We start from the raw sequence: 24,875 nt of genomic DNA on the forward strand, positions 1-24,875 counted from the left end.
TGGAGAGATGCCTCAGCAAGTAAACCATTTGCCACACATGTGAGGATTGAATTTGGATTCTCCAGAACTCGTGTAAATGCAGGTTGGGTGTGGTGACCTATAATCCAGCCTTAGATGGCAGAGCAGAGCTGGTGATTCCCAGAGAAAGCCTGCAACAGCGAACAGCTGTATTATAAGAGATCTGCCTCCGTGAATAAGGTGTAAGAGTGAGAGGAGATCTTGCTGACACTAGCCTGGGACTATCAGCGTGAGCGTGCGTGTGCACACACACACACACACTCATGAGACAGAGACAGAGAGAGAGAGAGAGAGAGAGAGAGAGGAGAAGAGAAGAGAGAGAGAGAGCGCTGCCTTAACTCATATTACTACAAAAAGTAGTACCTGTTTTAGGCTTGGGTGGCCTTTCTGGGAGTTCATCTTCTTGGGAGTTCATTGACCACTTGCCGAGTCCACTGACTCTTCCTAACATCCAGCTTGGCCTCCTCTGTCCCTAACAGATCAGTAACATACTATTAATTTATTTTGAGGCAGTGTTTTTCTGTAATTCTGGCTGTCCTGGAGCTGGGTGTATAGACCTGGCTGGCCTCAGACTCATAGAGATCCATCTGCTTGTCTCTGACGTCCAAGTGCTGGGGTTAAAGGCCTGCACCACCAACACCCTTGATACACTTTTTAAAATTTGAGATTGGATCTGGAAAGACAATTCATTGGGTAAAAGCTCCTGGCCCCAAGCCTGAATATCTGAATTCCACAGATATGAGTTCCATCCCTGTGATCCACATGGTGGAAAGAGATAACTGACTTCCTTTACTTGTTCTCTGATCTCATGATTCTCTCTCTCTCTCTCTCTCTCTCTCTCTCTCTCACTCACTCACACACACATGTACACACACATTTTAAAATGTAAAAATAATTTAAAGTATGAAAATGAGGAGTGGATGTGGTGGAGAGTGAAGAGAATTTCACCTCTGTGGTGTTTGTTTGTTTGTTTGTCTGGTTTTTGTTTTTCCTTCCCCCAAGCTGCTGGGTGCTTGCCTGTCGTGAGCAATCCCCCTGAATTCATTCCCAGCACCACAAGACAAAATTAAAGTTTCAGCAACAAAACGTTTGGCTTGAACTTGGAAGAGGATGGTAGAACTATTAGAAACGGAACGCAGTGAAGCACCGGAAGTTAGGGATTTGGCAAGCAGGTTGGAAACTGTCCTTCTTCCAGATCTCTGCCAAACAGCTTCAGTCTGGCGCTTTCTGCTCAAAGCGTGGAGGTGGGGGGTTGGGGGGAGAGAATGGGCGATGAACTCCAGTGCTCAAGTATGAACGAGGCGCCAAGCAGTGGCCTGGGTGGAACTGAGCTCAGGACTTTCACACACTCCAATATTTGGGGCCTTTGCTCCGGATACGGGTAGAATCGAGGTTCCAGAAAACCACAATGCCTTTGACTGGGACTCCATTGTCTTAGTGTCTAACCGAGCCACCAAGCCCGTAGGAGGGATGTGCGGAAGTGGTGGCTACAGAATCAGGACAGGGTTGTTAGAAACCTTCCGGAGGCGGAGGGGACCGCTGCTGGGATTCTCTCCACATGCCACAGCAGGAGACAGCTGGGACAGCGCTACAGCTACAGCTCCTATTGGTGGCGGCTCCAAACCTGCTCCGCCCACTTCAGCGCACACCAGGGGTCCCTGGGTTCCAACCCTTATCCAGTGGAGGTCTCTCTGAGGCATCTCTGCGCTCAGACATCGGTCCCCAGCCCTCAGCAGCCAGTTACCCTGAAGATCACAAAGGGACCCGGAGAGACTGATAGCTTGGTAAAGCAGACCTAAAGGATCCGACTCATTTTTTTTTTTCTCAGCTGGAAAAGAGGGTCCACGGAAGCCACCAAAAGAAGCGCCAAAGGGAGGTTGCAGTTTGGAAAAAGGACTAGGGTGGAGCGATTTAGACTCCTCTGCACAGCGAAGCACGAAGTGCCCCTCCTATTTCACTACCTACCCACAGACCACGCAATCACGCGCACATCTGCCCAAGAGCCCAAGTCCCTGAACAATGGAAGTCTCTAACCTCTCAGGCGCCACTCCTGGCATCGCCTTTACTCCCGGGCTGGAGAGCTGCAGTGACGGCCCAAGTTCCGGCAGGGACGTGGGGTACACCCCAAGTGGACTCATCTTGCCAGGCCGTGAGCCACCCTTTTCCATCTTCACCGTGCTCGTGGTGACTCTATTGGTATTGTTGATCGCTGCCACTTTCTTATGGAATCTGCTAGTTCTGGTGACCATCTTGCGCGTCCGCACCTTCCACCGCGTGCCACACAACTTGGTGGCCTCGACAGCTGTCTCGGACGTGCTTGTGGCGGCCCTGGTGATGCCATTGAGCCTGGTAAGCGAGTTGTCAGCTGGGCGACGCTGGCAGCTGGGCAGGAGTCTGTGCCACGTGTGGATCTCCTTCGACGTGTTATGCTGCACGGCCAGCATCTGGAACGTGGCGGCCATCGCCCTGGACCGCTACTGGACCATCACGCGTCACCTACAGTACACGCTGCGCACCCGGCGCCGCGCTTCGGCGCTCATGATCGGGGTCACCTGGGCACTGTCTGCGCTCATCGCGCTCGCACCGCTGCTCTTTGGCTGGGGAGAAGCCTATGATGCTCGGCTACAGCGTTGCCAGGTGAGCCAGGAGCCCTCCTATGCTGTCTTCTCCACCTGCGGAGCCTTCTACCTGCCTCTGGCGGTGGTGCTCTTCGTCTACTGGAAGATTTACAAAGCCGCCAAGTTTCGCTTTGGCCGTAGACGGAGGGCTGTGGTGCCTTTGCCTGCCACCAAGCAGGTGAGAGGGGCTAACTGTGGATTTGTGGGTAGGGGACTCTGGGAAGAATGGAATTTAGAGAAAGGGAAGAGTGGGACAGAGCTTGGATATTGGAGAATAAGAGGAAAAACTGTCGCGTCTGGAATGCGGGAGGAGGTGGCCATCTGTTCTTTTCAAGAGCACATGGGGTAACTTATCGCTTCCGCTTCTAGCGAACCACCTGCGGGATATGCACCTGTGAAAATGGTTGCTTTGCACATTGGGACTAGTGCTGGAACCTCTAAACCTCAGAAGTAGTGTGTGTGTGTGTGTGTGTGTGTGTGTGTGTGTGTGTTTAAAAGAAAAAAAATCCATTGCCGCTCTCCCTTGTTATACCACCCCCAGTGGTATCCCCTGGAGAATTGGGAGAGAGAAACTGGGTTGCAGTTCCAGTTCCAGACATCCATTGCTTAACACTCTCGTGCCTCCCTTTTTCCATCTTTAAATAAGTTAGTTATTACTTTTAATTTAGTTTAATTTTTGAAGGCAGGGCTCAGGTACTGCAAGTCGATTTGGAACTTTCTGAGTAGCTGAGGATCACTTTGAACTTCTGATCCTTCTTCCCTCATTTTCCAAAAGCTGGAATTAGAGGCAAGCACCACCATGCTTGGTTTATAGTTCTGGGAATGAAGCCCACAGCTTTGTCCATTTGGGGCAAGCATTATTATCTACTGAGCAACATTCCCAGCCTTAGGTCCTACTGTATAAAGCCCCTAGTGAGGATCCCATGAACTGAAAAATGAAAAAAAAAATCTACATAGCCCTGACTCATGGAGGGTGGCAGAACTGGCAGAGGAAAGGGCGTCTCAACCGTCTGACAGTTTAACGGCAACAGTGAAGCTGCAGGTTCAAAGAGAGACCCTGTCTCAAAAAAAAAAAATACTATGGAGAAAAATTGAAAAAAACACCTAATGTCACACACACACACACACACACACACACACACACACCCATATACACATACACACATATGTATCCATGTATACATACACACAAATACAATGTGTGAACCAGAAAAGGGGTCAACATTAAAGAGAGCCCGAGATAGGAAAGGCTGCTGTAGTTTGTTTTACTTTTACAAAGTCTGCCCAGATACTAAGCTACCAGACAAGTGCATGCATTTTTAAAAGCAGATTCTTTTTTGTTATTTTAATTAAATGGCAGAGGAATTTTTTTTAACACAAAACAGGAAGGTCAAGTCTATAATTGGAAAATGTTGAGAGAGCTTTATTCAGAATTAATGATGTTCTTTGAAAGGTACCTCGGAAATGCCTGGGGTGATTATAGTTTCTCCGTCTGATTGCAGGGCTAGGGCTGACTTTTAATAGCTACAGCAATCTAGTTATGCACCTAGGAAAATCACAGTGGACTGGATGCCTGAAAGGCTTGCCAAGCCTGATTTTACTCTTCATTTTGGCAGAAGAAACAGTTTTTATTTGCTAAATTTATTTTGGTTTGTTTTGGTTGCATTGCTGGCGATCAAACACAGGCTCTTATACAAGATAGGCAAGGACACTGCCACTTGGTGCCATCCCCAGCCCTTGCTGTCCACTCAGACACATCCCATTTAGGAAGGTGATGAGAAGAGGTGACAGGACAGTTGACTGACCAATCAGAGGCAGGCTCTGATGGGAAGAAAGAACTCCAGGAGGCAGGGCCGGATTTGTGCCTAGTGACTCTGTAGTGGGAGGACCCGGGGAAAGCACCCCTCCCTTCTGGGTCTTGACTGCTACAATGCCCAGCATCATCTCTGTCATGGTTTGAATGTGAAGTGTCCCCCCACAGGCTCATGTGTTTGAGTGCCTGGCTTCCAGCTGGGGATGCTGCTTGGGAAGGTTGTGAAATCTTTCAGAGGCACAGCCTCCCTAGAGAAATGGCTCACCTAGAATGAGCCCTGATAGCCCAACCCTACTTCCCTGCTATGTTCTGCTTCCTGATTGAGAATGCAATGTTATCAGATACCTCCTAGCTTGCTACCATGGTTTCCCCACCGTGACAGACTGTGCCTAAGAACTGTATGCAAAAATAAGACCTTCCTCCCTTAAATTGCTACTTGTGAGATATCTGGTCAGAAAAACCAGAAAAATATTTAATATTGCAAGATGATTAATTTGTCCTTCCTGCCTTCCTTCTTCCCCCCAGCCCCCTTCATTTTTTTTTTATTCAGTTTGAGACAGGTTCTCTCTATGCAGCCTTGACTGTCCTGGAACTTGCTATGTAGACCAGGTTGACCTGATTCTGCCTCCCAAGAGCTGGGGTTAAAGGTGTGCACCAACACTTCCAGCTGATGGTTAAGTTCTAACTGTCAACTTTGATATAACCTAGAATAACATGTCAAGAAAGTCTTAATTGGGAAATAGTCTAGATCAGGTTGGCCAGTGACCATGTCTGTGAGGGATTAAGTTAGTTGATGTGGGAAGACCCACCCACGTTTGCTGGCCTATTCCCTAGATAGGGGGTCCTGTACCATGTAACACATTCCCTTGGTAGAGGGTCCTATAATACAGTGTAAGGGAGGAGAGTGAGCAAGCATGCATTTCTCACTTTGCTCAGGACTAAGGGTACGATGTGACTGGTTACTTCAGACTCCTGTCACTTCTGCACTGTGATGGACTGGAATCTGGAATCAAAAGACGAATACATGACTTTCTCTCTGAGGTCATGGTGGGGGGTGTGTGTCAGGGTGTTTTATTACAACAACAGAAATGAAACCGGGATCCACAGTATCCCAGTACTTTCCTGATCAAACTGCTTCCCCTAGTCCAGAACCAGATGAAACTAAAGCTGAAAACATAAATGCAACCAAACCTCAATTAATGTACTTGCTTATATTTTCCCTTGCTAAGCACTAATCCCAGTGCGTCCTCTGCCCTTACAGAGCAACCAAATTCTCAGCAGCAACACAAAAATCCACCTAAACATAAGAATCATAACTAGTGTACTGTACCCAAGAGTTAGAGGGCTGGTGAGATAGCTCAGAGGTAAGGAGCACTGGCTGCTCTTTCAGGTGTCCGGAGTTCAAACCCAGCAACCACGTGGTGGCTCATAACTGTCTATAATGAGATCTGGTGTCCTCTTCTGGCATGCACGCAGAACACTATATACATAATAAATAAATAAATCTTTAAATAATTAAAAAACAAATAAACAAAAGAGGGTTTGGCCAACCTGTGTATTTCTTGTGTATTTTGCTGCATGATGGGATGGCTTATTTGTATCAAGCCAACTGTGTTCTGCTTCTATTTTCACAAGAGAATGTCCTGATTTACACAGCTTTTTTCTACACATGAGAGGCAGTGGAGAAAATTTCCTGTTCTGAGTTGTCAGACATGATAAGCATCCTCTGTTTACGGTGGGTGATGTTTGGAGATGCAGTTTTTTTTTAATTAAGATATTTTTAATACAATCTTTTCTCATTTTGTACAGCTATCCCTGTACCCACCCTTCCCCCCACCCCACCCCCATCCATTCCTCAGAAAGGGTAAGGCATCCCATAGGGAGTCAATAAAGTCTGACACCTCACTTTGAGGCAAGACCAAGACCCCCCCCACCATATCTAGGTTGAGTAAGGTATCCCACCAAAGAGAAGGGGCTCCAAGACACCAGATAAATCCTAGTTCCATTGCCAGTGCCCCCCACAGATTTCCCAAGCCTCACAACTGTCCCTACACATTCAGAGGGCCTAGTTTGGTCCTATGCAGGTTTCCCCACTATCAGTCCAGAGTCAGTGAGCTCTCACTAGGTCAAGTCAGCTGTTTCTGTGGATATCACCATCATGGTCTTGATCCCTTTGCTCATATTGTTGCTCCTCCCTCTCTTGGACTGGTCTCCTGGGCCCATGTATTCAAGGCTACTTCCCACTTTCTATTCAGTGAGGTTCAGTGTGATTTATGTTGAGGTCTTTGATTCAACTGGACTTAAGTTTTGTTTATGGGGATAGATATGGATCTGTTTGCATTCTTCTACATGTTGATATTCAGTTATGCCAGCACCATTTGTGGAAGAGGTTTTGTTTTTTCCATTGTATAATTTTAGCTTCTTTGCCAAAAACCAGGTGTTCTTAGGTGTGTAGATTAATATCAGGGTCTTTGATTTGATTTCATTGGTCAACCTATCTGTTTATATGCCAATACCAACCTGTTTTCATTACTGCAGCTCTATAATAGAGCTTGATGTCAGAAATGGTGATGCCTCTGGAAGTTCCTTTATTGTACAGTATTTTTTTTTGGCTATTCTGGGTTTTTGTTTTCCCATATGAAGGTGAGTATTGTTCTTTCAAGGTCTGTGAAGAACTATGCTGTGATTTTGATGGGGATTGCATTGAATCTGTTGATTGCTTTTGGTAAGATTGACATTTTTACTACATTGATCCCACCTATCAAAGAGCATGGGAGATCTCTGCATTTTATGATATCTTCCACGATTTCTTTCCTCAAAGACTTAAAGTTCTTGTCATACAGGTCTTTCACTTCCTTGGTTAGTGTTACCCCAAGATATTTTATGTTATTTGTGGTTATTGTAAATGGTAATGTTTTTCTGATTTCTTTCTCAGCAGCTTTATCATTTGTATATGGGGGGGGGCTACTAATTTTTTTTTGAGTTGATCTTGTATCCTGCCACATTACTGAAGGTGTTTACCAGCTGTAGGAGTTTCCTTGTCAAATTTTTGGTGTTCCTTATGTATACTATCATATCATCTGCAAATAGCGAAAATTTGACTTCTTCTTTTTCAATTTGTATCCCCTTGATCTCCTTTTGTTGTCTTATTGTTCTAGCTAGAACTTGGAGTACTATGTTGAATAGATAGGGAGAGAGTGATTTTAGAGGGATTGCTTTGAGTTTCTCTCCATTTAATTTAATGTTGGCTGGCAGCTTGCTGTGTATTGCTTTTATTAAGTTTAGATATGTTCCTTGTATTCCTGATCTCTCCAAGACCTTTATCATGAAGGGGTGTTAAATGCTTTTTCAGCATCTAATTAGATGGTCATATGGTTTATTCTTCCAGTTTGTTTACATGGTGGGTTACATTGATGGATTTTCATATGTTGAACCATCCCTGCATCTCTGGGATGAAGCCATCTTGACCAGGGTAGATGATTTTTTTAATGTATTCTTGGATTCAGTTTGCCAGTATTTTATTGAGTAGTTTTGCATCAATGTTCGTGAGGGAGATTGGTCTATAATTCTCTTTCTAAAATATGTCTTTGTGTGGTTTGAGTACTGTTGCCTCATTAAAAGAGTTTGACAATGTCCCTTTTGTTTCTATTGTGTGGAATGATTTGAGGAGTATTGGTATTAACTCTTCTTTGAAATTCTGGTATAATTCTTTATTGAAACCAATTGATCCTGGAAATTTTTTTTTGGTTAGGAGACTTTTGATAACACTTCTATTTCCTTAGGTGTTATAGTTCTATTTGAATTGTTTATCTGTTCTTGATTTAATTTTTGTATGTGGTACCTATCTAGAAAATTATCCTTATCCTTTAAATTTTCCAATTTTGTGGAGTACAGGTTTTTGAAGTATGAACTGGTGATTCTCTAGATTTCCTCTTTGTCTATTGTCCACTTCTAATTGGACTTCTAATAGACAGTGTCTATTTCCACTTTTAATTTTGTTAATTTGCATATTTCCTTTCTGCTTTTTGGTTATCTTGGATAAGGATTTGTCTATTTTGTTGATTTTCTCAAAGAACCAACTCTTTGTCTCATTTATTCTTTGATTGCTTTGTTTGTTGCTATTTTATTGATTTCAGCCCTCAATTTGATTATTTCCTGGAGTCTATTCCTCCTCAGTGAGTTTGCTTCTTTTTTGTTCTAGAGCTTTGAGGTGTGCTGTTAAGTAGCTAGTGTGAGATTTCTCCAGGTTCTTTATGTAGGCTCTTCTATTCACTTTCCTCTTAGCACTGCTTTTAAAGTGTCCCATAAGTTTGGGTATATTGTGCATTCATTTTCATTGAATTTTAGGAAATCTTTAATTTCTTTCTTATTTTTTCCTTGACTCAAGGGTAATTCAGTTGAGCACTGTTCAATTTCCACGAGTTCGTATTTTCTGCAATTAGTGTTTTTGTTGAATTCTAACTTAAGCTATGGTGATCCAATAAGATAGAGGAGGTTATTCCAATTTTTTTGGTATCTGCTGAGGTTGGCTTTGTGACTGAGTATGTGGTCAGTTTTAGAGAAAGTTCCATGAGGTGCTGAAAAGAAGGTATATTCTTTTGTGTTTGGGTGATATGTCTTGTAGATGTCTATTAAGTCTATTTGAGTCATGACATCTGTTAGTTCTCTTATTTCTCTGTTAAGTTTCTGTCTGGCAGACCTGTTCACTGGTGAAAGTGAGGTGTTGAATTCTCCCACTATTAGTGTTTAGGGTTTGATGTATGATTTAAGCTTTAGAAACATTTCTTTTACATATGTGGGTGCTCTTGTATTTGGGGCATATATGCTCAGAATTGAGACTTTGTCTTGATGAATTTTTCCTGTGATGAGTATGAAGTATCCTTTTCCATCTCTTTTGCTTGACTTTAGTTTAAAATCTATTTTGTTAGATATTAGGTTAGGAACACTTATTTGTTTCTTAGGTCCATTTGATTGGAAGTCCTTTTCCCAACCCTTAACTCTGAGGTAATGCTTGTTTTTGGGATTGAGGTATGTTTCTTATATGCAGCAGAAGGATGGATTCTGGTTTTTTAAAATTCATGTTGTTAACCTGTGTCTTTTTATAGGTGAATTAAGAGATATTAATGACCACTGATTGTTTACTCCTGTTATTTTTCATTGGTAGTGTTTGTGTGTTTCCCTTCTTTGGGGTTTGCCAGTGTGAGGTGTGAGGTTACTTGTTGCCTGTGTTTTCGTGGGTGCAGCTAACTTCCTTGGGTTGGAGTTTTCCTTCTATTACTTTCTGTAAGACTGAATTTGTGACTAGGTAGTATTTAAATTTAGTTTTGTCATGGAATATCGTGTTTTCTCCATTTATGGTGATTGAAAGGTTTTCTGGTTATAATCCATGATTTCTTAGTGTCTGCACCACACCTGTCCAGGACCTTCTGGTTTACAGAGTTTCCATTGAGAAGTCAGGTGTAATTCTGATGGGTCTGCCTTTATATGTTACTTGGCCGTTTTCCTTTGCAGTTCTTAATATTCTTTCTTCATTCTGCATGTTTAATTTTTTGATTATTATATGTCAGGGGGACTTTCTTTTCTGGTCCAGTCTATTTGGTGTTCTGTAAACTTCTTGTACCTTCACAGACACATCTTTTTTGGGGTTGGGAAAGTTTTCTACTATGATTTTGTTGAATAGATTTTCTGTGCTTTTGAGCTGAAATTCTTCTCTTTCTATCCCTATTATTCTTAGGTTTGGTCTTTTCATGGTGTCCCAGATTTCTTGCATGTTTTGTGTTAAGGATTTGTTCGATTTAATGTTTTCTTTACCAACGAATCCAATTCTATTGTATCTTCAACTCCTGTCATTCTCTCTTCCATCTCTTGTAACTTGTTGGCTATGCTTGCATCTGTAGTTCCTGTTTGTTTACCCAGATTTTTCATTTCCAGAATTCCCTTGATTTGTGTTTTCTTTATTGCCTCTATTTCAATTTTCAAATCTTGAACTTTTTGAGCTGTTTGCTTCACCTGTTTGATTGCTTTTTCTTGGTTTTCTTGGTTTTCTTTAAGAGATTTATCGATTTCTTACAATTTTTTGTTTATCTTTTCCTCCATTTCTTTAAAGGAATTTTTTTATTTCCTCTTTAAGAGTCTTTTCTCTCTTTCAGCACCATAACGTTATATTGAAAGCTGTTTTTTTTTTCTGCTTCTTCTGGGTTATAATGTTCAGGTCTTCCTGTTGTAGGACCACTAGGTTCTGGTGGTACCATATTGGTCTTTTTGTTATTGAATGTGCTTACACTGCTGCCTGTCCATCTTTTCCTCCAGTGGGTGCAGGTGGGGTCTGTGACTTAAGTGGTTGCTCTTCCTCTGGGTGGAGTCAGGTCTGTGCCTCTAGTGGATGCTGATAAAGTTCTGGGGCTCTTCTTCAGGGGCAGTCTGGACCAAGGCTCTCTTCAGGGTCAGTCTGGGCCAAGGCTTTGTCCAGGGGCAATTTGAGCCAAGGCTCTGGTAGTCACAGATTGGGGTGGAGGATGGTAGTGGGTGTGTGGAAGCTGTTTGGGGTCTCCCGGTCTTGTTGGGTGGGGATGTTCCTCCCAGGGCAAGAGCCTAGGGAACTGAGCCCTCCAACTGGAAACTCAGACACCTCCCACACAAGGACAGTCTGGGCCAAGGCTCCGGTGATCACAGATGTGGTGGAGGATGGTAGCAGGTGTGTGGAGGCTGCTGGAAGTTGGAGATGCAGTTTTTCAAACTTGGCATTTGACTGTTGCAGAGCAGACAAAGCCCTTGGGTGTTCCAAGTCTTGGCCTGGCATCTTCGGTTAGAAATAGTTACTCCAGAGGTTAGAGAGATGCTTCAGTCAATAAATTGCTTTCATTGGAAGTATAGGACCTGAGTTGGACCCCCAGAATCATGAAGAATGTCTAAGAGTAGTTGTGCACACTTGTAATCCCAGAGATAGGGAGGTGTAGCTGGGTAAATCCCTGGGACCCACTGACTGGCCAGTCTAGCCTATTTGGCTAGCTACAGGCCAGTGGGAAATCCCATTCAAAAAACAAGATGTAGCTGGAAGGTCATTTCATGAACCATTTTCAGCCTGCCTGCATGTCGGTGATGACCCCTCCCGGAGATCAGGAATGAAACTTCCTGCTGGTGATGTCATGCTGATGTTTTAGAAGCTTTAGATTTGCAGACATATTGGATTTCTGATTTTTGCAGCAGAGCTTTCTGGTGCTGTGAAGATCACACAGATTGACGTGAGGATGAGTTAGTGGCAGTTGGTTCAAGGGGCCAGTGCTCTCCGCAGCATCTCGCCATTTCCCAGTGTACACAATGAGCATGTGTGGGTGCGCTTGTGGATGAAGGTTAGAAGATAACCTCAGTTGTTTACATTGGGGTCCCCTTTCTTTTCCAGACAGGCTCTCTCACTGCCTTGGTGTACACCAAGTAGACTAGGCTGGCTGGACAGCTGGACTCTAGGGATCCACCTGTGTCTACCACCATGCCCTGGGATTACAGATGTGCACCACCATGCCCTGCTTTGTCTTTCTATTTTCTAATGGACATCACATGAAACGTGAAAATGAGTTATTATGTATAATTGACTCATCGTCCTTCTCCCTCTCTGCCCTCTCTCCCTCTCCCCTCTTCTTTCAGTAATGACCACTGAACCCAGGGCCTTCTGTATGCTATCCAGACTTTACCACTGAGCTACAAACCAAACTTTTATATTTCCTTAGAAGTTGCTGTTGGAAGTTCCTTCCCTTCCAGTGTCCCTCTGTGGTGTCTTGTTCACGCTGGACAGTCGTGAACACGGAGCTTCTGAGCACACATTTTGATAGTACACGGGTGGACTCAGCTTACTGCTTCCTTGGTGGAACTGTCTATTTCAGACAAATAATCTAATCAGTAGACTTGCCTTTTCTACTTTGCTTCCTTCAGGATCTCTTCAAACTTAATTTATCACATCCATTTCTTTTTTTAAAAAAATGATTTTATTGAGCTCTACATTTTTTTTTCTGCTCTTCTCCCTGCCTCTCCCCTCCCCTTCATCCCTCTCTCATGGTCCCCATGCTCCCAATTTACTCAGGAGATCTTGTCTTTTTCTACTTCCGATGTAAATTGGATCAATGTATGTCTCTCTTAGGGTCTTCATTGTTGTCTAGGTTCTCTGGGATTGATTTGTAGGCTGGTTTTCTTTACTTTATGATTAAAAAAACCACTTATAAGTGAGTACATATGATAATTGTCTTTTTGGGTCTGAGTTACCTCAATCCAAATAATGTTTTCTAGATCTATCCATTTGCCTGCAAATTTCAGGATATCATTGTTTTTTTTTCTGTTGTGTAGTACTTCATTGTGTAAATGTACCACATTTTCCTCCCCATCAATTCCTTACTTTCTATTCCTCAATAGAAAGACTCAAGTGACTGGAAGGTTCTTTAGATGGGTCGAAAGATGGCTGGGAAAGTGCCCACTAACAAGCACTTCCTGAGTGGGAGGGGAAAGGGAAAGAACGGCCAGTTTCTTCCGCTGGAGCTCTGCGGATCCTGTTTCCCTCCCTGTAAAAGATGACTATGAATTACTGGAATGACTTCATGACACAGCTGTTTGTCCCTTAGACCGTCTGTGGTACCTGATGGTGCTCGGTGATCCACAATGGCCTCGTCTTGTCTTCTCCAGGGCCGTGAGTTTTGTTTTGGTCTTGTTTGTAATTTTGTCCCCTGTCCTCTGATCTGTACAATGGGAAAAGTTGGAACAGCTCATTATAGACGAGGTGGTTCTCTGCTACCTTTCTAGAATACACCTGCAGCGACCCCACGGGAGAGAGACTCCGGTGTGGGAGTGTGCTGGAGTGTTTACACCTGCAGCGACCCCACGGGAGAGAGACTCCGGTGTGGGAGTGTGCTGGAGTGTTTACACCTGCAGCAACCCCACGAGAGAGAGACTCCGGTGTGGGAGTGTGGTGGAGTGTTTTTTTAGGCCCTTCCCACTTTTTTGAGACAAGGTCTCTTTGGATATGTCTGTCTCCTCCTCCCTGTCACTGGAATCCTAAGTACAATCCATCATTCTTGGTCCATCCTTTTTTCCTTCTTCCTTCCTTTCTTCCTTCCTTCCTTCCTTCCTTCCTTCCTCCCTCCCTCCCTCCTTCCCTCCCTCCCTCCCTCCTTTCCTTCCTTCCTTCCTTCCTTCCTTCCTTCCTTCCTTCCTTCTTTCCGTCCTTCCTCTTTCTTTAAGACATGGATTTGGGGGCTTGAAATCAGCTTCTCTCACTTACAAGACAAGAACTGTACCAAGTGAACTATCCCACTAACCCCCCCCACCCGGCCACTAACCCCCCCCATCAGGAGACTGTTTTACTGCTCAATTATTTACCCCTTCATAGTTTCTCCTCAGGTGATAGGTGGAGAGGATGATGGGTGCTCGGGTATACAATGCCAGAGGCTCTTCTTTTGCATAGATTTTCATGCATCTGTGTTTAGACTGATATAGTGATTTTCCCAAACAGACAGGTAGGGACCTTATGAAGATGGAGCAGGAGACAGAATCTGAATGTAGACGTGAATAGAATTCTGAATGTAAAGCTAGGCCACCTGGAACCCTTCCTAGTGTGTATTTTTAGCAGAGCTACTCCAAGTGAGAAGGGATGGGCAAGCAGATATGCTGAGAATGGAGTCCAGTACACTTACTCCTGTGGTGGTCCTGATGCTTCCAGCTGGATCCTGGACAAGAGCTGGAAACAGTTATTGCTTGGCATCTTCCAAGAAGCAAGAGAGAGGCAGGTGCAAACCATTGCATTGTAACACTAAGTCATTGGTTAAGTGGCTATTTCCAGGGAGCAGGTGCTGATGCTAGGTAGTTCCTGCACTAAGAAGAGGTAGGTCCTTCCTCTGTCTCAGATTCAGACATCACACTCATAATTACCCAAATTGCTATAAAAGCAGAAAATCTGGTACAGGGATCTTGGTACAGGGAGCCATGAGTGAGTTCAGAGGATCATAGGCACATTCTTTTAGGACTAGTAACCTAAGGGTCAACAGAAGAAGCCTCCTTCTCTCTCTCTCTCTCTCGCACGCGTGCGTGCGTGCGGTGTGTGTGTGTGTGTGTGTGTGTGTGTGTGTGTGAGAGAGAGAGAGAGAGAGAGAGAGAGAGAGAGAGAATGTGCAGAGAAGGTAGCTAATTATTATGATGTTGTCTGTATGTGGGTGTGTAATGCTGATTTCAAGCACACACACAGGCATGTGTGTGCTTGTGAATTTGAAAGCCAGAGATGGGTGCTGGGTGTCTTGCTTGATTGCGCTCTACCTTATCTTAGGGTTGGTGAGGCAGGGTCTCTCAGCCTTCCAGGTTGAGCCAGTCTCTCTAGCCAGCTTGCCCAAGGGATCTTCTGCCTCCATTTCCTTTGCTATAATTACAGGTGATCTGTCATGCCTGGTCAGCATTTACATGGGTGCTAGGAATCTGAAATCTGGTCCTTACACTTGTGTGGCAAAGTGAGTATTCGCTGAGTCATCTCCCCAGTCTAATAATTTATGATACAGAGTCATTTAGAGTTTGTTTTTTAATCTAGGCAAAGCAGAATTATTATATTACGTATAAGGATCCTCTTCCCGTAGTAATTATACAATACGTTGCAATGCTAATGTGGACAGACTGTCTCTCTAGAGCAGACTCTGTAAGGACCAGGGTTGGCCTGCTCCACTGGTGACTCCAAGTCCAGTCCCAGTCTCCAGCATGAATATGGACGGGTGAATACCTGTGGCAGGGGTTATTCTGGGCACAGACTGTGTATCCAGTGCTCATCTTCCTTGGATCCTCGGTGCAGAGCAGTCTCAGCAGCCTGCTTCACAGGGAGGCAAGCAGGCTTGGAAAGGCAGATGAGCTTGCCCAGTCCCAACCACGGGTCTGACACAAAAGTCTCTGCTCTTGTCATCTGGCCTAGTGGGGACCTTTATTCTCTCTTCTGAAGAATCTTTAGATCTTACCTTAATCTGTATTTTCAATAGATTTTTTCAAAGATTATGATAGGTTCCTTGACTAAAGCTGGAGAAGTGTTTGGCAAGTCTAGAAAAGCCTTGTGTTCCTGTGTCATGTGGTATTGAGGCAAGGGAACGTATCTCAGTTAGTAGAGACCTTGCCTAGTATTCACGAAGTCCTGGGTGTGATCCCCAGCACCACACAATCTACACCTGGTGATGTGTGCTTGTGATTCCAGAAGGAGGTGGGGGCAGGAGGATGAAGGTCATCTTCAGATAAATAGTGAGTTTGAGGCCAGTCTGGCAAAATGAGGCCTTTTTTTCAAAAGTAAAGCCATATGGCAGGTTTTGTTTCAATGGTTAAATCTTTTAAAGGGCAATTTTTGTTTTTTATTAAAATGGACGAGAACCTTCACACATGGTTTATTTTATTACCTCTGCCCCTTAGATCGGTTGACCATATGCCCTAATTTCATTTCTATTGCTTTGATTAAATACCCTGACGAAAACAGCTTAGGAGAGAAAGGGCTTATTTCAGTCTTATTTCTGGGTTTCAATCCATCATAGTGGGGAAATCAAGACCACAAAAACTCAGACTTGGTCACATCATAGTCACACTCAAGAGCAGAACAAAATGAATAAAATGAATGAATACATGATTGCTATTGTTTATCTCACCATCTCTACTCTTACATAGCCCAGGACTCAAACCTAGTGAATAGTACTGCTTAAAGTGGGCTGGGTCTTCCAATGTCATTTAATGGAATAAAGACAATCACTCACAGAAATGCCTAATGGTCAATCCCTCATTGTGATTCTCTTCCCAAGTAGTTGCAAATTAACAATTTAATCCCCCCCACATATGTGTGTGTGTGTGTATACATATATAGGTGTGTATATATATATATATATATGTTTATTGTTGGACTCTCCATGTTTTGCCATGTTCCACTGATCTACTGTATTTATATGCCTTTTTCTAACACAACATACTCTCGATTACTAAAACTTTATAGTACTTTTCTGTTGTTGTTGTTGTTTCTTTTGTTTTGTTTTGTTTTTGTGAGACAGGGTTTCTCTGTGTAGCCTTGGCTGTCCTGGAATTTGCTTTGTAGATCATGCTGGCCTTGAACTCACAGAGATCTGCCTGCCTCTATTTCCTAAATGCTGGGATTAAGGGCATGTGCCACCACTTCCTGACTGTAGTATTTTCTTAAAAAAGTGTTTTTATTTATGTATATGATGTGTCTTGTGTGACTATGTATGTGTGAGTGCAGGTATACACAGAGGCCAGAAAAGGGCATCGGATCCCCTGTAACTCCGTTACAGGAAACTGTGAGCTGTATGACATGGTGCTGGTATCTGGACTCCAATTGTCTGAAAAAGCATCAAGCTCTCCTAACCACTGAGCCATAGATCTAGCTCCTTTAGTTTGTTTTAAAGTAATTAATGCTAATCCATCAAGTCTGTGGTTCTCCTTCAGTACTGCTTGTGTAAATTTCTACCTTAGGAAGCAAGACAGGAAGAATAAATTCTATAGTGTCGCGACCGCCTCGACCAGCAAGGAAGACGCAACACCGGAGCTCTTCTTGCAAGCAGTTTACTCAGGACCTTGTTACAATAGTTTCTCTCCCCGGGGAAGCTCCTCCCAGCCCTTAAGTAGCCCTGGGCAGCCAATCCTGGATCACCACGTGGGCACTGTCCATAGGTCCACTTATACGCAAGCAGCTCACGATCATGCTGTGATCCTGGCCTTAGCCAAATAAGGTGTTGTTTACCACTGAGAGCACTCGCTTTCGGGATCGAAAAAGGCGGAAGCCAGTGCCGTCTTTTAGGTGCGGTTCCACGCAGTTCTATACACTATAGTAAGAATCAGAGTGGAAATTTAAAAAGCGGGAAGTAATCAATGGAGAAAAAATCAATGAACCCAATAGCTGGTTCTTTAAAATGATCGGTAAAAGTGTAAAACTTGAGACAGGCTAAGGAGAAATGGCAGCAGTTAATATCAGAAGTGAAAAACGGGACATCACTACAGATCCCATGGTCATTAACAGGATAATCAGGGGACAGGGAGATGGCTAAGTGGGCAAAGTGCTTGTTGTATATGCTGGTTAATTTTTTGTCAACTGGGCACAAACCTGGAGCCACCCAGGAAGAGGAACCTCATATAAAAAAAAGCCTTAGCTGGGAGGTGATGGCACATGCCTCTAATCCCAACACTCAGGAAGCAGAGGCAGGTGGATTTCTGTGAGTTCAAGGCCAGCCTGGTCTACAGAGCAAGTTTTAGGACAGCAAGGGATATGCAGAGAAACCTTGTTTGAAAAGCAAAACTACAAAAAAAAAGAAAAGAAAATTGATTTTTGGGACTGGAAAGATGGCTCAGAGGTTAAGAGACTCCACTCTTCCAGAGATCCTGAGTTAAAATTCCCAGCAACCCCATGGTGGCTCATGACCATCTATAATGAGATCTGGTGCCCTTTACTGCCCTGCAGGAATACATGTAGGTAGAACACTGTATACATAATAAAAAAAATAAATCATAAAAAAGGCAACACCTCAGTCTCATTGGTCTGTAAGTCACTGCTGTGAGAGATTGTCTCAACTGGTGATTGACATTGGAGATTGGAGGTCCCAGATCACTGTGAGCAGCACTGTCCCTAGGCAAGTGGAGCTGGGCTACATCAGTAAGCCTCAATCCTCCATGGTTTCTGCTTCAGTTTCTGCCCCAACTTTCCTTAAGGACTGAAGCTTAACCTGGGACACGGTGCAAGCATGAGGATCCAAGTTCAGGCTCCAGACCCCACTTATGACTCGTTGAGAGCCAGTGCCCTGGACACACACTAGCCTGTCTCATCTCTCCTCGGTGGGACTGGAAGGTTAACGGGTGCTTGAGTTTAATGTTTATTTCTCCAAGGAAGATTAGACTCTGGTTGATTAATTTCTCCTGATGCTAAGCCTTGTTCAGAACAATAAAAAGATTTGAGGGGTTTGAAAACAGATCTCCCTATCACCAGCAGGAAGCACAAAAGGATCTCCTCACACTATCTGCTTAAAGACAGGGCAGAATTTCTGAAGGTATAAACTTATAGACATGTATACTTCCACTGTCCACTTCCTTCCTTGAGTGAGTTCTCATGTGGTGTTTGTGTTAGCGTGTGTGTGTGTGTGTGTGTGCCAAAGTATGCGTGGATGCTAAAGGTTGATGTTAGACCTCTTCCTTTGTTATTTTCTTCTTTGTTTCTTAAAATTGTATATGTGTGTGTTTGTGTATATGTGTGTGTGTGAGTATGTACGCCTATGCCTGTGTGCAGAAGCAAGATGAGGACATCAGGTATCCACCTCTTTTACTCACTGCCTATTATTTTGAAGCAGGGTCTCTTCCTGACTCTGGGGCTTCTATTTTCTCAGCTAGACTGGAAGCCAGAAAGTTCAACAATCCTTCTGTCTCTATCCTCTCAGATCTGGGGTTGCAGGCATACAAAGGATGCTGGGATCCAAACTACAGTCCTCATGATTGCATGGCTGGCTAGTGGTCTGAACTGATGAGGCATCTCCCTAATCCTTTTCACCTTGGTCTTTTGGAACAGGGTTTCTCATTAACCCTGGAGCTCACCAGTTTGACTGGATGGTCAGTGGGTCCCAGAGGTCCTCCCGTCTCCACCTCCCCAGCACACCTCATTACAAGTATATGTCACCATGCCTGGAATTTGTAGCTGGGTTCTGGGTATTGCCCAGGCACATCTGGAGCTTTTAGCAATCAGATATGTTATTCATATTTAGAATGTTTTGCCCCTGCACACTTGTTCCTGTTTGTGGGCTCCTATTCCCCCAGCTGTGAGTCTCTGTACTCACTGGTTTCTATCTTGGAAACAGCACCTGAGCCTCGTGACCTCTCTTCTCCGACAGAACTGAGAATAGCTGGCTTTTCTTCTGTTCAGTGTTTCCCCTTGTTCTGTTGTTTTGATTCCATATTTCCTTTGTTCCAAGGCGAAGGAGGCACCTCAGGAGGCTGAGATGGTGTTCACAGCACGCTGCAGAGCCACAGTGACCTTCCAGACGAGCGGAGACTCATGGCGGGAGCAGAAGGAAAAGCGAGCAGCCATGATGGTGGGGATCTTGATCGGCGTGTTTGTGCTGTGTTGGATCCCCTTCTTCCTGACGGAGCTCATCAGCCCGCTCTGTGCCTGTAGCCTGCCACCCATCTGGAAAAGCATATTCCTGTGGCTTGGGTACTCCAATTCCTTCTTCAACCCCTTGATTTATACAGCCTTTAATAAGAACTACAACAATGCCTTCAAGAGCCTCTTCACTAAGCAGAGATAGGAAGGGCTGAGGGCCATAAGGGAAGACCAGGGAAGAGCAAGGGGATTTGTAATTCCTGTTTCACTGGGGGCATTCTCTCCACCGCACACTAATGACACTTCAAAAGTCATACCATTGGGCCTGGAATATGGAATGGTTCTCATGAAGGACACAATTGTTTGACAACACACCCATGCCTTCTACAGAAGGACACGACAGACATTACTAGCCGATTGTGGTACACGTCTGCAATAGGCAGAAACCCCGCCAAACCCTTACAGGTTACACTTTAGGTAGTACTGTAATTCATTAGATTTGACATGTGACAACGTTGATTTGCTTTGGTCTTATTTAATTTTCTGCTCTTCAGTGAGGGCCTCGGAGGGCTTTCCTGAGATTGTCTCCTTGACATAGCTTCTGCTTTCCTCTCTCCACCAGAGGAGTTTGACCTTATCAGCTTCATGCACACCTCCGCAAGGCAATGATTCTTAGCTTAGGAGCATATGAACCTCACCTGAAGCCTTGTTAAAAAGTGTTCCATGCAGGTGTCTTCAAGATGGCTCAGTGTGTAAAGGCACCTGCCACCAAGCCTGGGGACCTGCTTTTGAGCCTTGAGACCCACATAGTCGCAGGGAAGAGAGAGAGCCAACTACTGCAAATTTTCCCTGACCTGCACCTATGTGCCAGCATCCCTCTCCCCCCTATGCACAAAAAATAAATAATACCTATAATTTAAAGATAGAAAAAGTGTTCATTAATTCACACAGACCAATTCAGACTGGGCTAGTATTGTGGTGTCTCGGTGGTCTTTCTGTTTTGTGTCTGTTGTTATTCATTTCAGACAGGGTCTCCTATATAGTCCTGACTGGGCTAGAGCTTACTATGTAGGCCAGGCTGGCCTCTAACTAACAGAGATTCACCTGCCTCTGCCTCCTGAGGGCTGAGATTAAAGGCATGCATCTTATCATGCCCAGCTATTACTGTTTTTCTCCCCCAGTTAGTCCATATGAGATATTGCTGGGTACTTACATACCTCTTCAAAGTTTTGGCTTTTAAAGATCTGTTTGTACTGGTGTGTGTGTGTGTGTGTGTGTGTGTGTGTGTGTGTGTGTACGTGTGTGTGTGTACCTGTTGGTGTCTGCAGTGACCAGAAGAGGGTGTCAGAATCCCTGGAGCTGGAGTTACAGGCAGTTCTACGTTGCCCCACAGGGATACTGGAAAGCAAACTCTTCCTCTGCAAGAGCAACAAGTGTTTTTATCTGCTGAGCCACCTCTCCAGCTCATTAAAAAAAAATTCTTTAGACCAGTTAAATGGGCATTTCTGGGTATGATTCACACAGCAAGACTCCTTGTAGCTCCTCACATTGCCTGCTGTGATGACTCCTCTATCAAAGGGAAGGACAACTGTTAGAAGCTACTGGTGTATGTATACCTGCAGACACACATACATGTGTGTGTGTGTGTGTGTGTGTGTGTGTGTGCGTTACTGTGCATGCATGGGTGTGCATGTTTATGGTTTGTGTGCATGTGCGTGTGTGTATAAGCAATAAAAATACTTCTGAGATGTTCCTTTCTTGGCCCATTATCAATTGATTTATGGTGCCTACTCCAAGATTGGGAGTGTGAGGCTCGCTGTGTACTTAGAATCAACACCACAAAGCCTCTATATCATACAAATCCTTTTGATTAAAAGACACTAAGGGTCATAGTGAACTGTGCAGCTACAAAAATCTGAATGGCCCATAGAACAAATCTTTGTCACCTTGCTGAGATGCCTGTGGTCTGTGTGGGCCCTTCCAGCTCTTGGTTGTCTTCTTGGGTTCCCTGGTGTGAGCAGGGTGAGTTCTCAAGAGAGGGCAAGAGCGTGAACAAGCCAAAACCCCCAAAACTCACATTAAGTCTGCTGATGCCCCATGGGCAGGAGCCCAAAGTGGGGACAGAAAAGTGCACACTAGGAGGTAAGAAAAACAGAGCTGGGAAAACGGCACATGAGGCAAAGTGCTTACTGTGAGATCCCAAGGACATGAGTCTGAATTGCCAGAACGCAGATGAAGCTGAGCACAGAAGTGTGCCTCTGTAATCTCAGGGTTCCTGTGGAGACTGGGGGCAGAGATGGGAATCCCTGGAAGTGTGCCTCTGTAATCCCAGGGTTCCTATGGTGACTGTGGGCAGAGATGGAGATCCCCAGAAGTGTACGTCTGTGATCCCAGGATTCCTATGGTTACTGGGGGGCAGAGATTGGATCCCTGGAAGCTTTCAGGTCAACTAGCCTGGGTTATGAGGCAGTGAGCAAGACTCTTTGCCCCCAACAAGATCAAGGGGCACCCAAAGATGACCTCTGACCTCTACCTACTCTATGAGAAGTGCTCACCTGCTCTTCCACACACATCACACACACCAAGATGAAGAGAAGATGTTACTGTAAACATGGAAGTAAATCCAAGAATAATAAAGAATGGAGTGGGGACTGGGAATGCAGCTCAATTGGGAGAGTGCTTTTCTATCACCATGAGGTCCTGGGTTTGATACTCACCACCACATAAAACAAGTGTAGTGGAACATGCCTGCTGATCCCACTTAGATGGAGGCAGGAGGACCAGAAGCTCAAGCCATTCTCAACTACATAGGAAGTTTGTGGTGGTTTGAAAGAAAATGGCCCCCTAAGTGTCACTATTAAGAGGTGTCACCTTGTTGGAGGAAGTGTGGCCCTGTGGAGGCCGGCTTTGAGTTCTTTTATATGCTCAAGCCACACCCAGTGAGATGGTTCACTTCCTGTTGCCTGCTGATTAAGATATAGCACTCTCAGCTCCTGCACTATGTCTACCTACATGCTTCTATTACCCATCATGATAATAATGGACTAAACCTCTGAAACTGTAAGCCACCCCATTAAACTTTTTCCATTATAAGAAATGCCATGATCATGGTGTCTCTTCACAGCAGTAGGAACCCTGAGACAAAGTTCAAGCCTGGGCTACATGAGACTTTGTCTCAAACACACACACACACACACTCACACATACACACACATGGGTCTGGGGGGAGCCTTAAGAAACTTTTGTCTCAGTCATATTCATTATGTTATAGTTATCTTGTAATTTGGACTCCAGCATCTACCCTGCAGTTAATCACTTCCAGAGGGAGCCCCATTAGAGTTGCTTCCCTCTCAAAACACTCCCATGGCCCCTCACACAGGTCCTCAAACTCACCTGGGTATGTGCCTAGTCAGAATCTTTTTACTCTTGGGGTTGGCACCTTGTCTCCATGTGACTCTGGCCCTGTTCGGTGGCTGAGGCTTTCCCTAACATTTCAGTGTAACAATGCAGCCACCATGAAACCCATTTCTCCAAGTCCATCTTCCTTGTTTTAACCAGCATATTGAAGCAGCTGATGTGTCCTGGGTAAACTAGGGGTGGGATGGAGGGTTGGGAACATGATGGTCAGGATGGTTGAGTTTAGGGAGGTACCAAGGAGGGAGTGTAATGAAAGATATCTTGATAGAGGGGGCCATGTGGGGTTAGGGGAAATCTGATGCTAGGGAAGCTTCCAGGAACCCACAAGAATTACTCCAGATAAGACTCCTAGCAATAGTGGAGAGGGTGCCTGAACTGACCTTCCCCTGTAATCAGGATTGGTAATTACTCCTGTCATTATAGAGCCTTCATTCAGTAACTAATGGAAGCAGATGAAGAAATCCACAGTCAAGTACTGGGCTGAGTCCTGGGAGTCCAGCTGAAGAGAGGGAGGAGGAATTATTTGAGCAAGGAGGGGGTCAAGATCATGATGAGGAAACCCACAGACACAGCTGGCCTGAGCTTGTGGGAGTTCATGGACTCTGGACTGTAAAAGGAATGGCGGGCCACTTTCCACTGCCCGCCCGGCTAGCTTTACCCGAAATAATTACACTGAAACTGTATTCTTTTAAACACTGCCTGGCCCATTACCTCCAGACTCTTGTTGGCTAACTCTCACATATTGATTCAACCCATTTCTAATAATCTGTATCTCACCACGAGGTCGTGGCTTACCGGGAAATATTTAGCATGTCTGACCTGGCCGCTTCATGGTGGCAGCTCTCCGCCTCTGCTTTCTTTCTCCCACAATTCTGTTCTGTCTACTCCACCCACCTACGAGCTAGCCTATCAAAAAGCCCAAGGTAGTCTCTTTATTAACCAATGAAAGTAACACATAGACAGATGACCCTTCTCCATCACTGGACTGGCAGCTAGGGAACCAGCACAGGACCAACCTAGACCCTTTGCACCTGGATGACAGTTGTGTTGCTTTGTCTTTTGTGGGGACCCTTGCAGTGAGTCCAGGACCTGTCCCTGATGCATGAGCTGTCTCCTCGGAACCTATTCCCTATCATGGGATGCCTTGCCCAACCTTGATGCAAGGGGGAGGAGCTTGGTCCTGCCTCAACTTGATATGCTATGCTTTGCAGACTCCCATGGGAGATCTTGCCCCTTCTGAATGGAGATGGAGGAGTGAATGGGGGGGTGTAAACAGAGACTGTGCTTTCATTTCCTGGCCACCCAGACCCGAATAATCGCACAAAACTCTAATAATTACAACACTGTTTGGCTGATGACTCAGGTGTATTTCTAACTAGCTCTTACATCTTAAATTAACCCATTTCTATTAATCTGTCTATCACCATGAGGCTGTGGCTTACTGGTAAGGTTCTGGTGTCCTTCTCCTTTGGGAGATACATTGCATCTGCCTGACTCTGCCTTCTTTATCCATGCATTCAGTTTAGTTTTCCCTCCTGGCTCTATTTTGCTCTGCCATAGGCCAAAGCAGCTTCTTTATTAACCAATGGTAACAAAACATATTCATAGCATACAGAGGGGAATCCCACATCATGGGGATAGAAGGGAGGGAATGGGAGAAGAAGAGAGAGGGGAAACTGTTGTTGGTATATGAAATAAATGAAAATTATTAAGATGGTAAATTGCTTCATATATATGTATATATATATATATATATATACTTAATTTGAATAAAAAAGTTCTTTTTTTCTTTTCAAAAAAAAATCAACTGACCAAGTAGAGGACTTCCCTGCTTTAGAACAAGCAGTACTTGGGCCAGAGATGGTCAGAGGTTAAGAGTCACTGCTGCTCTTGGAGAGGACCTGAGTTCCATTTCTAGCATGCATGTCAG

General features: G+C 44.5%; 1 protein-coding gene across 2 annotated transcripts; it reads left to right on the forward strand.

Moving 5' to 3' along the window:
- The first annotated feature begins 1,313 nt into the window (after positions 1-1,313).
- LOC125406738 (5-hydroxytryptamine receptor 5B) lies at positions 1,314-22,176 on the forward strand. 2 transcript variants are annotated; one of them, XM_085688336.2, is made up of 2 exons: positions 1,314-2,655; positions 19,398-22,176. In XM_085688336.2, the coding sequence occupies exons 1-2, from the start codon at positions 2,038-2,040 to the stop codon at positions 19,731-19,733; spliced, it is 954 nt and encodes a 317-aa protein (XP_085544462.1). In that variant the 5' UTR covers positions 1,314-2,037; the 3' UTR covers positions 19,734-22,176. The 2 variants fall into 2 exon arrangements, with proteins under 2 accessions (XP_085544462.1, XP_048299751.1); XM_048443794.3 differs by having other exon boundaries at positions 1,326-2,814.
- Positions 22,177-24,875: the final 2,699 nt, after the last annotated feature.

Source organism: Myodes glareolus, chromosome 5 (genome assembly GCF_982192425.1).
Source record: "Myodes glareolus chromosome 5, mMyoGla1.1, whole genome shotgun sequence".
NCBI lineage: Eukaryota > Metazoa > Chordata > Mammalia > Rodentia > Cricetidae > Myodes > Myodes glareolus.

Excerpts from the sequence above, each read along its gene's own strand:
- LOC125406738 (XM_048443794.3), top strand. The coding sequence starts at position 2,038 with ATGGAAGTCTCTAACCTCTCAGGCGCCACTCCTGGCATCGCCTTTACT. Across the intron at positions 2,815-19,397 it reads CTTTGCCTGCCACCAAGCAG|GCGAAGGAGGCACCTCAGGA; the intron begins GTGAGAGGGGCT and ends CTTTGTTCCAAG.